This window comes from Podarcis liolepis, assembly GCF_965112155.1.
Source record: "Podarcis liolepis genome assembly, chromosome: 15".
NCBI lineage: Eukaryota > Metazoa > Chordata > Lepidosauria > Squamata > Lacertidae > Podarcis > Podarcis liolepis.
This window is the reverse complement of record NC_139566.1, coordinates 37,344,133-37,358,888: the sequence shown is the minus strand read 5'-3', so window position 1 is coordinate 37,358,888 and position 14,756 is coordinate 37,344,133. Positions and strand designations below refer to the sequence as shown.

The following is a 14,756-nucleotide window of genomic DNA, read 5'->3' as shown; positions in this document are numbered from 1 at the left end:
AGAATGGCAACTTAAGCCGATGGAATATGCGCAGGTTGCAGACTTAACATATAGAATAAGAGAACAAGAAGAACATATGTAAACATAATGGAATCCTGAATGGTTTAGTTTATATAAAATATGCAGGGATTTATGCTATGCAAAATGAACCATGGAAAGAGAAGAAGGGAAGTCGTTGATATTTTAAGGTTGTTTAAATGGACATTCTAAAATGTAAAACAGAAGATTTTATAAAAATTATAGGGGGGAGAGATAGAAATGGCAAAGGAGAAAAATTAAAAGCATTGGAGGATACAGTCTACCCTTAAATCCATTGAACAACTTGCTGGAATATGTTTACAAGTCTGCTATTAGATATCTATTTAATTTGATTTCAAGCTTGTCAATATCAGCTAGGAATCGAAGAGCCCTGATGAATCTGGCTAAAGTCCATCTAGTTCAGCCACATGTTTACACAGTAGCCAACTCAGTTGCTAGATGAGCGGGGTATAAATGATAACGTATTATTATTATTATTATTATTATTATTATTATTATTATTATATGTCTGGAAACAAGACCTGAGCGCAACAGCAATGCTCCCAGTTTGTAATTCCCAGCAGTTGCGCAACCATGAAAGCCCAAAGTCTTTACTCACAAGTGAATTTTTTTGACTGAATTCAAAAGAAAGGCTGCCTTTGGCAACAAAACAAAACATAAACTTTTTCAGAACATGGGCGCTGGATTTAGGGTGGTGTGGGTGGTTCTGCTGCACAGGCCACTGAGCTGAGGGGGCGCAAAATTGAGAAGACCCATTTGGCAGCACCAATTCTTGGCCTCACACAGGATGCCATATTACAAAAGATTGCTGAAATCTGATGAGGGCAAGTGACAAACCTGGGGAAAGGGAGATGGAAGAGACTACTGAGAATCCTGAACACAAACACAAAACACTTTAATATTTTGTGACAGGCCCCGCTTGCTTGCCTGCACAGCTGGCTCCAATACCTGTGTAAAATCCCACAGCCTCTGTGCCGGCCTCAAGGTGTCTTCACATTTCTTCAGAGTGGGGGTCCTTCCTTTCCCATCGTCAACGAGACATTTGGAGTCAGGCAGAAATGCAGTAGATCCCAGAGGGCCCAGCTGCAGAAGTCCTTCAGAGCTGTAACGAACAAGCTGGAACCAAATTAAAAAAGAGAAGGCTGCAGTCAAGTAAGCCATGAGGCATTTCTGAAAAAGCAAGACGTGCTAAAGGTCAAGCTTGCCTTGCAATTGAGACTCTTTGCATTAGTATAAAGCTTTCCCTTAACCCCCAGACGTGTGAGTAGAGTTGTTTTTCTCCCTCTCTCTTTAACGCTTGCTGTCTAGGACAGCCTGCAAAACTGACTGTTGGAAGAGTCAGTAAAGGGAAAAGAAAGGACTTCTTCATAAAGCGTGTGGTTAAGCTATGGAAAGGTTTAGGTAAATTCATGGATGATAAGACTCTCGATGGCTAGGTACAAGCCGTGTTGGCTATGCTCTCCCTCTACTTTTGGAGGCAGGGAATGCACTGGGGAAACAGGATTAAACCCTCCACTCAATAGGAGCCAACCGCAAGGGGCCGTGGGTGCCTGGGCACCCACAATAATATAATTGTGGGGGCTGGGACCCACAAAGCCCATGAGAAAAGCTGGCAGGTGTCAGTGGCGCTGCCTGCGAGAGAGAAGCAGTTCAGCTCTGCCCTCTGCAGCCAGCCAGCAAGGCACCCCTTTTCCAGGGAGTGTGTGTGTGTGTGCGTGCCTCAGATGCAGAGGCAGGCACCCACAATCCTGAGGGCGAGATAGCACCCCTGTCCCGCTCACCGACTGGATAGCAGAGAGTTGAATTCTGTTGACTGCAGGATTTTCCTTTGTATCCACTAGCAGGTGATGGTCTGATCCAAGGTGGGTCACAACAGGAGCACTACCACCTTGCACATATATGGTAAAACATTAAGAAATGGGTCCCCCAATCTTGTTATCGTTATTGTTATGGTTCAACTACGAAATTGACTGTGTGAAATTTGGGCTATGATTCTGGCAAAGACCTTTAATGGAATGATAAAAAGAATTTACAATGGGAGCTATGGCGTTTTTTTTACGGAGACATCAGCTTGCTAGCAGCTGGAATAAGATTACAGGAGGGAACTTTGGTTATCTGCCCAGTGTTAACGGTGAAAGGCGACATCCCCCTCGATCTTGGCTGTGACTCACTAAGAGATGTCTTTGTGCAGAAAGTGAAAGTGGATGAGAATGTTGGATTACAACAGGACAATATTTCACACAGAACTACAAAGGATTAACCCACTTGTTAAATGAACTCAGAGGCTGTTAAAAATAAACGAAGGATCAACATTGGAAATGTTGATCGGGACTACCTGAACTAATTAAGGAATGCAGAAACAATATTAGATCATCACTCCCTGAACTTCAGAGCATGGGAAGTCACCCAAAGATACATAATTCGGTATGATTATTCGGCTGTTTTGTTGTACTATAATTGTTGTTGTTTATTTGTTTAGTCGTGTCCAACTCTATGTGACCCCATGGACCAGAGCACGCCAGGCATTCCTGTCTTCCACTGCCTCCCACAGTTTGGTCAAACTCATGCTGGTAGCTTTGACAATACTGTCCAACTATCTCGTCCTCTGTCGTCCCCTTCTCCTTGTGCCCTCCATCTTTCCCCACATCAGGGTCTTTTCCAGGGAGTCTTCTCTTCCCATAAGGTGGCCAAAGTCTTGGAGCCTCAGCTTCAGGATCTGTCCTTCCAGTGAGCACTCAGGGCTGATTTCCTTAAGAATGGATAGGTTTGATCTTCTTGCAGTCCATGGGACTCTCAAGAGTCTCCTCCAGCACCATAATTAAAAATGTATTATAATTAGGAATGATTAAATGTGGTTTTTATTGGATCGTTAAAGTGGAAAATTTAATAAATATCATGAAATGAAATGAAAAGAGAAGAGAAGAGAAGAGAAGAGAAGAGAAGAGAAGAGAAGAGAAGAGATGGGTTCCCCAAACACGTTTGGGTTAAAAGTGAATCCTGGGTCTGAAAAGGTTGAAGACTACCCTGACTGGCATTGACCCTCATGTTTCAGACCTCTCTGACCCTTCTGCATGCAGAGCAGATGCTTGACCGCTTCCCCACCCAGGGGCGTCTTACCCATAGAGGCTAGTGGCGCAGGGCACCAGGGCGCCAAGTTCTGTAGGGCACCAGGGAAGAGGTGGAGGCTGGACGCGATACCTAAGGCATGAGCTCACCACCCTCACCCACCTCTGCCATGCCATGCTGAAGCAGCGCCGCACCCGGAGCCTCTGTCTGCCATGGCCACTGTGGCATGAAGCAGCCAGCTGAGCCGGGAGACGCCATGTCCAGCCCCTGCCGGAGGAGCCGCCATCCAGCCACTGCCCGTCTCCTCCAGCCCCGCCAGCAGTGCCGTCCTCCCTAAAAAACTCTGGGAAAGGGGGGGGGGCGACGGGAGCTTTGCACCATGGCGCCGGATATGCTTAAGACGGCCCTGTCCTCCCCATCTATCCAGGATGGCTTTCTGAAATTCTACAGTGGGGGATTCTGCATTCATTTTAACATGGAGCGAAAACAGCCCTGCCTATAAATATGCAGAGGTCCCATAAATGGCATCTGTTACTTTAGGGCTCTTTGAAAAGAAAAGAACGGAAGAAAAAGGGGGAGGGGGAGGAGAGGGAAAGAAAGTTCATGCGTACCGCTGCTTGCAAGCAGTAATGGCTTAACACAACCAGCACATAATATGCTAATCTTTCCTGTAGGAGTAGAATGCCCTTTGGAATTCACTCTTTGTTCTCCTTTTTTAAATGACTAGATTGCATGTCGGAAGCTGTTCTTAATAAAGAAGCCATCTGCGGAGCAAATGCAAGGCACCAGGAGGGAAGGAAATTGAATGTGCTGGGGGGGTGCAAGGATTTTTTCCCTTAATGTACTGATTGTAGTGGGGTCTTACTGGGGGGTGGGCAGGGTTGTGAAAGCAAGTAAGAGGAGAGCTGGTGGTATATCATGAAGGCAGCATTTCTCAAAACCGCTGGAACTTCCCCTAAGAGTGTTTATAAACCCCACCAAGCCTGGAGCTCTGGGTTTTCTAGTTCTGTTTCCAAAGGGGAACTGATGCAGTACGCTACCCATGCTGTTATTTCTTATTCTTTTTAGGAAGATAGGTAGCGGCCTTCTACAGAGTCAAACCAGGGGTCCATGCCGCAAAATATTGTTTACACGCCATCACATCCTCAGTGAGAGATTCCAGGGGTTCCAGGAACTTACTCATGGTTTGGTTTCCTTGGAAACGGAGGTCAGCGGAGACTGTGGTCTCTTTAGCATATGTGGCTTTATTTACACATGTACAGGTGAAACTAGAAAAATTAGAATATTGTGGAAAAGTTCATTTATTTCAGTAATTCAACTTAAGAGGTGAAACTAATATATGAGATAGACTCATGACATGCAAAGCGAGATATGTTAAGCCTTTATTTGTTATAATTGTGATGATCAATTAAACAATCTAAGCATGGGATGGAGGAGCTCACAGCATTAGCATGTCTGCAGAGCTGGATTCTCTCTCTCTCTTTTTTAAAAAAAATAATATTTATTAAAAGTTTAAGAAATAAAGAGAGAAATAAAAAAGAAAGAAAAAAATAAACAATACAAATCAAAACATTACAGTACATATAAAAAAGCAAAAGACACAATACATCAAAACAAAAACAGAAGCAAAAACAATTAAAAACACATCCAATATGTCCATATTTTTATCTTTCATTAGCTTGTTTCCTCGACTTCCTCACACCTCCCTTTTTGTGTTCTAGTTATTAATTATTTCAGCAAATCCTTTCCATCTTTCACTGTTTTCTATCATTTAGTTATCTTAATTTATTTCAACCTTATCTTACCATTAAAACCCTAAAACTTATTTATACTTAACTCCTTATAACATTTCTACTAAAGCCATATAATTTCATTCCAACATTTTTCTAACACTCATTAATTTTGCAACACTCTAAATATTTTTTTTTAAAAAACTTTTTTCCCAATCTTCTTCCACCGTCTCTTCTCCCTGGTCTCGGATTCTGTCAGTCCTTTCTATCAATTCCATATGGTCCATCAACCTGGTGACCTTCTGTCCGAGGCTCTTAACTCCTTTCCATGTCCCTTCTGCAGCTCTTCTTCGTATTTATAGATGTACTTTACTTTATCTTCTGCTGATCTTGTTCTTAATTTCCTTCCTTTGGCACTGAGGAGTAGATCTCAGGGAAACTCCAACCTAACAATGTCCTTATTCCTTCTCGACAGGTCAGCCCATTCTCCATAGTCAGAACTAAAGTCCAAAAGATATTTCAGAGCACCAATCTCCCCCTGACCCAAATCCAAATCCCAAAGGCCAGAACATCCCTGCATAAGAGGATCTATCCAACTTTCCTTCTCCAATCCAAGCGGGGCTCCATCCCACCAAATCTGGCTTTCTCTATATTCAATCGTAAAAGGCAACAGCTTATGTTCATCAAATTGCCTCTGTGAGGCCGGGGCTCTCTCTGCTTGAATTACTTGAGGTTCAACAACAACTTTCTCCTTCGTCTTCTCCACAGCTTGCCATGTCAAAACAGATTCCTGAATCAAATCCTGAGTAGTTTCTGCATAGGTATTCACTTTTAGTCCTAGATCAGTCATTTTTGGTCCCAAATTGTCAATTTTAATAATCATCACGTCCGTCTTCTCATGAAGCTGTTCCAATAAAGCACTTGTCTTGCAAAATACAATCACTAAGGCTTCTTCTGTCAACATTCTTGTCCAAGGTCAATCTCTGATTCTCACGGTCTTTAATCTCTACAGCTGGAAAATTCCCCAGCTCCACTCCTGCAACAGTTTCGAAAGCTCCCTCTAGAGGAAACAGTTTCTATTTGTATCCATCCTTTTAAGCGCAGGTCCAGCAACAAAGTTAGTTTAGATTTTCAGGTTTTTTTTATCCTTTTTAAGTGCAAAAGGAAACAATGGAAACAATATATTTCTCTTATTTAACAGTCTGTCAACATACGTTTTATTCACAGTCAATGAACTTTCCCAAAACGTCAATCTTACTGGCAGCCCATTCCCAGGTTCGAAACGGTGATAATTTATCTTTCTTCACTCTCTCTCCAAGGGGGGTTTAGTAATTTTAACCGATGGAGATTTAATCCTTTACAAAAGACTTTGCAGGCTTTAGCTTGCAACGTCTTTGCTTCAATCTATTTACAAAAGAGGAAGGCGGACTTCCTGTTTGGAACCTTCCCGTTTCGATGCCAAATTAAGATATTTAGAGATCCAATTTTCCCTTCTACTCACGGGTAGTTGTTTAGAGTCCAATTGCCCACAGGAAAAAGTCAGTGCTCTCCGGCAACAGCAATGCGGCTTCACTCCGTGAAAGAAGCAGTCGATTTGAAGCACCGCACCGCTCACCCCACGTCGCTCCGGATCCCCGAAACCGGGTTTCCCTGCGAGTAGGGGAGGCGCAAAAGGTGCCAGCCGAATCCCACGTCCACAGGCTTCTCCCACCTGTGGTTTTTAATAGGTCTCCGCCTCGCCGTGGCAGTCCAGACCCTAATCTCCACGGAGCGGATTCCTCCCGATCAGAGGAAATCCGCCATTGCTGGAGGCGCTGACCCGGAAGTCCCCAAATTACAGAGAGAGCTGGATTCTCTGTTGGGTTACCAGAGGAGCCCCAAAGTCCAGTGCAGTACAGTGAAACCTTGGTTCCCGAAAATAATCCGTTCCAGGAGTTGGTTTGACTCCTGAAACCGTTTGAAAACCAAGGCACAGCTTCCGATTGGCTGCAGAGCTTCCTGAACTCAAACGAAAGCCGCACCGGACATTCAGGATCCCAAAAATGTTCACAAACTAGAACATGTACTTTTGGGTTTGCAGCATTCAAGAGCTGATTTGTTCAACAAGTAAGCCATTTGAGAACCAAGGTACCACTGTATAAGCAACTCTCTGCATCTCAGCCACTATTTGGCCTATTGTTCTCCATCACTTAGCTGCAGCTATTGCAACCTAGCCCATTGTTTGAGATAAGGATGAGAGCACTTCAGTGGCCAGCTAAGCTCATTGCCTTATAAAGAAACTTGTCTGACCAGTTCAGCAACCTCCTCTACTGGATTCTAACCCTCACTGGATACAGAATCACAGGCCAGGAATGGATCCAAGGACATCATCCAGACTGACTCCACCTGCCTCCCCAAACCCTTCTTAACACTATTATCTACACAGGCTGACAATAGTTCTCCAGGTTTTGAGGACAGGATTATTTTCCAGCTCTTTTTGGAGATTCCAGTGATTGAGCCCGAGACCTGGTGCATACTCTATCACTGAGCTGTTCCCTCCTCTGTTGTACAGATCATTCACACTTGCCACTAGTGCTGTGCTGAATTTTTTTTTCTCCCCGCCCCCCCTCTCTTCTAGTCATGAGAAAAGAAATTGGATTTGAAAATTACTGAAAGGGTAGAAAAATTCAATGAAATTCTTGTGTCTGGGATGCAGGATTTTCTGCTTTTGTTTTTTGTTTAACATGAAAAACCCATTACACCCTTGGCTGGGCTGTCCTATAAGTATGAGAAGTCAGGAAGGCTGTCCAATGTGCTCCTAAGAACTGGTCATTATTATTGTTGTTATTGTTATTTAGAGCCAAGACTTAATTTTCACAAAATCAGTGCAGAAAGGGTTTTTGTTTTTTGTTTTTTAAGGAAGGACTTCCCTTAAAAACAAAATTAGTCAGCCTGATCCTACCAATCTCAGGCACTTGGAAGCCCACCACCCTATCTTCTCACACTTCAGTTAAATCAAAGGGAAAGATATCTTGAGGTTAATGCTGGAATGGGACTTTTTCAAATCAAGAAACATGGCCGGCTGGGGATCTGCTGGCCCTCCAGATGATGAAGGGCTCTAATTCTCATCAGCCCCAACCAACACTGTGAATGGTCAGAGATGATGGGATCTGTAGTCCCACAGAACATGTAGGGCTGCAGGTCCCCCATCCTAGCAGACAAAGGTTTTCCCTCTGAGAACTATCTTGACCACGCAGCAGAGGTGTTCTTTACCATTAGGGTTTAATAATAATAATAATTTGCAAATCATATTTAGCAAGAAATGGTGAACCCCCACCATGAAGATTTATTATTATTATTATTTTATCTCCGCGGAACATTTTGCAGATAGCAAAGGGCTGGGATCCTTCTTATGTAGCCGAGTTAATTAACGATCACAAAGCCGAAAAAGCTTCCCTCATTTCGCCACAATTTGCAAAATTAATTTGGTGTGAGGGCTGCAGCTGCACCAGCCTCTCAAGGATGCTCAGGCAGAGGTGTGAAGAGGTCTGACAGCTAGCAGCCGATGATGTTAAGCAGACACGCAAATAATCATCACCGTCGTAATAATAAGTTTATTATTTATACCCCGCCCATCTGTCTGGGTTTCCCCAGCCACTTACAGGATATATCAACGGTAATAAAGCATCAAACATTAAAAAACCATCCCTCATCCTTCAAGCACAGACGCAGTCCCACCTGGCACTGAAACATTTCTCACGCCAACCTGAAGCTGGTTTGAAAGTGCTAAGCAAACTTCCGCCTGCCTGCATTCAATCAATAGGTGGTTTGCCATGCTCTGTACATGCGCAGCAGCCTCAGGAACTCCAGGAGCTGGAAGCCAACAGCCAGGGGACAAAACCAAGAGTCAGGACCAGGATGATCCAGAAGCCAACCTGGATGGGTAGAGGCAGTCCAAGGCCTGAAGGTACTGTATTTTTCGCCCTATAGGACACACTTTTTCCCCTCCAAAAATGAAGGGGAAATCTGGGTGCATCCTATGGGGCGAATGCAGGCTTTTGCTGAAGCTTGGAGAGCGAGAGGGGTCGGTGCGCACTGACCCCTCTCGCTCTCCAGGCTTCAGGAACACATCTGCAGCCTAGGCAGCCCTACAGGAGGTCCGGCAGGGATGTCTAGGCTGCGGATAGCAGCCTGCTGCCCAGCGCAAGGGGCGCCCTGAAGCAGAGCGCCCCCCGCGCCAGGCAGACACCTGCAGCGTGGGGAGCCTTGCAGGAGTTCCCCGCAAGGCTCCCCACGCTGCGGATAGCAGCCTGCTGCCCAGCACGAGGGGCGCCCTGAAGCAGAGCGCCCCCCGTGTCAGGCAGACATCCGCAGCGTGGGGAGCCTGCAGGAGTTCCCCGCAAGGCTCCCCACACTGCGGATAGCAGCCTGCTGCCCAGCACGAGGGGCGCCCTGAAGCAGAGCACCCCCCATGTCAGGCAGACATCCGCAGCGTGGGGAGCCTGCAGGAGTTCCCCACAAGGCTCCCCACGGTGCGGATAGCAGCCTGCCGCCCGGCAGGTGGGGCGCCCTGAAGCAGAGCGCCCCCCGTGCCAGGCAGACATCCGCAGCGTGGGGTGCCTTGCAGGAGTTCCCCGCAAGGCTCCCCACGCTGCGGATAGCAGCCTGCCGCCCGGCGGGCAGGGCGCCCTGAAGCAGAGCGCCCCCGCGCCGGGCAGACATCCACAGCGTGGGGAGCCGTAGCAGCCTGCTGCCCGGCGGGGCACCCTGAAGCAGAGCGCCCCCCGCGCTGGGCAGACATCCGCAGCGTGGGGGGCCTTGCAGGAGTTCCCCGCAGGGCTCCCCACACTGCGGATAGCAGCCTGCCACCCCGCAGGGGGGGGCGCCCTGATGCAGAGCGCCCCTCGAGCGGGGCAGACATCGGCCAGCCCCACAAGCTCGGGGGACAGCAGGGAGGCGCAGCGCCACCATCCCGCTGTTCCTCGACCTGGTTCTGTTTCCCCGACCTGCTTTTGGGGGGGAAATAAAGGGAAATGAAGGCATCGGCTGCTATCATGAAGCAAATTTAGCACCCTTGGATTCAGCTGACAGTCCCATTTCCAGACTATCCTAATTAACCAGGTGTGTCAGGAGTGCGTGCAGGAGCCAGGCCTTGGGACCACCAGGGTTTTGCAGGACTGGGGCCTTCCTAAGTTTGTTCTGAAGAGGCAAGGAGTGGCCACACAGGTGAGGCCAATTGGTAACCCACAGCACCTGGTGGCAAGAGCCGGGAAGGGATATAAGGTCAGCATTTCCCTTTGGCTCGTTGCCACAGCAACACGCTTCCTGCCTTTGGCTTCTTGTTTCCTGATCCTCCGAACCTTGACTTCATGACTCCTTGCTTCATGATCCTAGGACCCTTGTTTTCGTGACTCCCTGCTTCCTGACCCTTGGACCCTTGGCTTCTTGACTCCCAGCTCTCTGACCCTCAGACTCTTGGCTTCTGGACTCCTGGCTTCTGGACTCTCACTCCTACTCCCAACCTGCCATCTTGCCCCCGGTCTCAACATCTTCAGCCGGGACTTCGATCGCCCGTGGACCGGACCATGACAAGGTGTCTTGGCTCACATGCGTATGATATTTCATCCAGCTTTTCTGGTATGGAGGGCAGGGGGACAAAGAGAAAATCAAAGCCCAGAGGGACATTCTCTGGAAGATAAAGTGCAAGGAAGAGTGTTGGACTAAGATAATTCTTGGAGTTTCCTTCCAACTCTATAATTCTATGATTCTAAGACGAGATGCTTTGAGGGTGACTGTTGCTGTTATAGTTATCGCCAATTTGCCCCCAGGCCGGGTTCAATGTCATTTTGTTAATTCACAAAGGGTTGTGGTTAACTAAGATGTGCTTGGAGTAGATCCATTGCAACAAATAGACCTAAGTTTATCATGCCCACTAATTTCAAGGGTCTACTCTGAGCAGGGCTAATATTGGATGTGGCCCAAAGTACCATCTGATTCCTTATGCTCCACCTCAGTTGCTGAGAACTTCTGATGGGAAACTTGGCGGTTGCCCACATCCTTGGGGTTCAATCATCCTTTACCATGGACTGAGTTTTTAATGAGGCACTCTCTGCCCTGTGGAACTCCCTGCCAATAGAACTTGATACCCCTTTTTTTAAAAAAAACCCCTGAACAGTTCAGACAGGACCTTGGAATGTGACACTCCCCCCTTTTAACCAACCTGTCTTTATTGATGTTGCTATTGTTGTTGGATGATTCTGTGTGTATGTGTGTGTGTGTGTGCATTGCAGATTATACATAATTCAATAAAACTAACACATCAATAAATAGTGTTATGACTTGGTGGGTGCCAGAATTCTAATCCCTATAATACTAACAAGTGTTAAAATATAAGACAGGCTAGTTTCCTCCTGAAGTGATCTTAGGGCAGAGTTGTGTGTGATGGGGGAGAAAGGGGGAGAAAGCAGGTTGGAAAGGCAATGAAAAAAAGATGGCTGATTTCTGCTTGAATCTAAGGGAGAAGACCCTATTGGAGTGTTAATGCTGCGAACCATTCCATCATAGGCTCAGGCTGTATATATGTGTGAATAAACCACACATCACAAAGACACCACAGTCTCCTCTGTGCCTCATTCTCCAAAGGAAACACAAACCCTGGGTAAGTGCCTAGAACTCTGGGAATTCCACTTGGAGATTGGGGTGGCACACAACAATACCATTGGGCCAAGAGATTGTCAGAAAAATATAGGGCAACCAGAACCATTTCCCCTCATCGTGTTCCTTTTGTACAAGGCAGGTTCTTGGAGGATGTGGACGGCCCCCTTTGTTTGGCCAACAGGAAAATGGCCAACATAATTAAAAGCTAGGTGAACTTGTGTCAGCATCTTGCTAAATAGGGCTCTCCACGAAAACCTTACTTGAATCTAATTAAGTGGCTCTTTTCTGTTTCTGTCTTCCTTCCCCTCCCCACCCCCAATTTACCAAAGGCCAAATTTGCTGCGGAAAGTGCCACAAGCCCATCCAAGATGGATGTTGTGACAGTGACAACAGAGCACCCAGTTGGTTCAGCTGCAACAATTAAGAAAGGAACACACACACATAATTTTGCCTGTAATATTAATGTTCAAGCTGACACCCGCAGTCCAAACCAATAACATGTACGGCTAATCTTCAGGTAATTGTTTGGTGGGTGATAAGGTCAGAATTATTTATGCATGAATGCATGAGTGACAATTCATTAATGCCGTTCCAATTTGGAAGGCACATCAGAAAGAGCTAAAATGGCTTTGTGGTAGGAGGGTTATGTGGGGAGGGGGACCATCTGGGATTTAAATGATATCTGATTTTCATTAAAAAGTAAGGAATAGCAATAGAAGCATGATCAGAAGAGATTTTCTTTTAAAACCTCAAGGCACACAGAATAAAATAATCATCATCGTCTTTGAATGGTTAGGGCAAAATGCAGAGGAATGGTTTAGAATGAAAAAATAATAATAATTAAAGAAATGATTCAAAATTCAAGCCTAGAAATATGAATATATGGGCTGAAATCCCTATGGGTCCTGAGAAGATTAAAACTGTGTATTTAATACTGAGTCAAAGTTTAAAGGATTGGATGTGGCCATGACTAAAGACCTGAATCGCACAGGGTGCAGAAGAGCAGTGGCGTCACAACAGGGGGGGGGCAGGGGTGGTGGTCGCCCCCAGGCACCATGTCTGGGGGGGGGGGACAAGAAGGCACCCCGCAGGGCTCGTGGTTGCGTGAGCAGCCATTGCGCAGCTGCATGTGGAGGATCCTCCGTTCACTGCTGTAGCCGCGAGCAGAGGATCCAGGCGCCGGCGGCAAACCGCTATGTATAGTTCATGTGCAGCGTCGCACGCATGTGCTGTACATAATGATGGCGCACATGCGCTGTACATAGCAGTTTGCCGCTGGCGCCGCTCGAGCGCCGTACGGACAGCAGTGGGATCCCTCTGTTGCCACTACAACTGCGAACGGAGGATTCTCCGTTCATGGCTGCAGCCGCAAGCAGAGGATCCCAGTACTGTCCGTATGGCGCTAGAGCGGTGCCACCGGCAAACCGCTATGTACAGCGCATGTGTGGTATCGCTATGTAGGGTGCATGCATCTTACGTAGCGATGCCACACATGCGCCCTATGTAGTGATGTCCCATCCCGGGTGTCATGATGCCTTTGTTTGCACCTGCAGAAGACAGATGGATTGACAGCCTTGGGGTTGGTGGGATACGGGAGGAGGTGAATACATAGTACCATAGAGTTGGGAAGGTCCTGGTAGGCCACCCAGCGCAACTTCCTGCTCAGTGCAGGAAAACCAGAGTTAGCACCCCCAACATGTGGCTCCAAATTCTGCTATAAGACATAGATTCCACCACCCTTCTAGGCAGTGGAGGCTGGTCCATTCAGGGAGATGGAGTGCTGCATTACCAAACTCGGTCTACCCCTCAGCCGGAGCCCCACATGCCCCAAAAAGAAAATGTGTATAAAATCCACGAAGGCATGTTAATTGTGAGCTGGAGTACAAAGTGTATGTGTGTAAGTTGTTGGCAGAGGAATAGCTGAAATGTTTTGACTGCACATGGAAACAGCACAACTATGCATCCCATTAGCATTTTCTTTGCACAGAAAATGTGTCATACAGTTCCTGTAACATAAAAATCCATTTAAAATATCAAATGGTTGTTGGTGGGTTTTTTTGCTTGCTTCTTTTTTTTTTTTTGCAAGAGACGAACTGAAAGCCATTGTGGTGGAATTAATAACACAGGCATACACACAGTTTTATTGTGGTCCATCGACCTAAATTACACAGTACAACAATAGTATATGGAATTATTAAGGTGTAGGATATGTTCTCTGGACACCTGGGTTCAAATCTCTGCAGAACTATGAGGCTCAAGCTGATGCATAGCATCTCAATAGGCTTGAAGAAAGAATACCCGATGCCCAGGGCTGGCATCAAGGGTTGGCATGCCTGTGTATCTGCTGAGGACCCGCTCCTCAGTGTGGGGTCCACTGACAAGAGCTCTTTAGATTTGCTGCAATGAGGGGGAAGATTCACTGAGGGTGGGGTCACAGAGGGTCTCTTGTCAAAGGGCCCTCCAAAACTTGGAAGCAATACTGACCACACCTCTCCATCCTGCCCCCGGACCCCTGGTGCCTAGAAACACAGGAAGGGATGTAGGAAGTGGCCTCATACTGAATCAGAACATTGGGTCCGTCTAGCTCAATATTGCCTACTCGGACTGGCATTGATTCTCCATCTGTGCAACTTGTGCAAAGGATGGCAACCAAGATGATCAAGGATCTGGAAACTAAGCCTTATGAGGAGCGCTTGAAGGAGCTGGGTATGTTTAGCCTGGAAAACAGGAGGCTGAGAGGAGAAATGATAGCCATCTTCAAATACAGTGATACCTCGGTGTAATAGGTATGAGTTACTCGTACGTAAGCTGGTGCCTTTCTCGGTTAATTTGCCTTGTTAAACCTTTCTGACTGCACAGCCCCTTCTCATCGTGGCTGCCTCAGTCACTGGCAGAATCCGTCAGTGGGCGTTTCTTGAACCTCTTCCAACATAAAAGTTGTTTGACACCCAGTCTCCTCCTCCTCTCACTGCGCGAGAGTCTTCTGCGCAGGGAAGGCGTGGGTAGCGGAGGACCTGGGCTCTCCTCACTGATGTCCAGTGAAGAGTCCTGGAGCCCTCTCTCCAATTCCCCCGTCTGCCCCCCTTTATCCCTGGTGTTGCGCTGATTGGCTTCCCCCTCTACTGAGCTGTTTCTCCCCCTGCTGCTGGGTCCTTCGCCAGCATCATCTGGGAGCCTCCCCTTCGCCTCTCCCTCCGATGTCAGTTCCCTGACACTTGGGTTACAGATGCTTCAGGTTACAGACTCGGCTAACCCAGAAATAGTACCTTGGGTTAAGAACTTTGC

The 14,756-nt window shown here is 46.9% G+C and overlaps 1 protein-coding gene across 2 annotated transcripts in view; it reads right to left on the bottom strand.

Moving 5' to 3' along the window:
• GALNT9 (polypeptide N-acetylgalactosaminyltransferase 9) overlaps positions 1-14,756 on the bottom strand; it is a 199,451-nt gene that overhangs the window by 1,624 nt on the left and 183,071 nt on the right. For both annotated transcript variants that reach the window (XM_083476454.1, XM_083476455.1), the window contains one exon: positions 988-1,155. In XM_083476454.1, the coding sequence (XP_083332580.1) occupies positions 988-1,155 (168 nt within the window). The remainder of the gene's footprint in view (positions 1-987; positions 1,156-14,756) is intronic.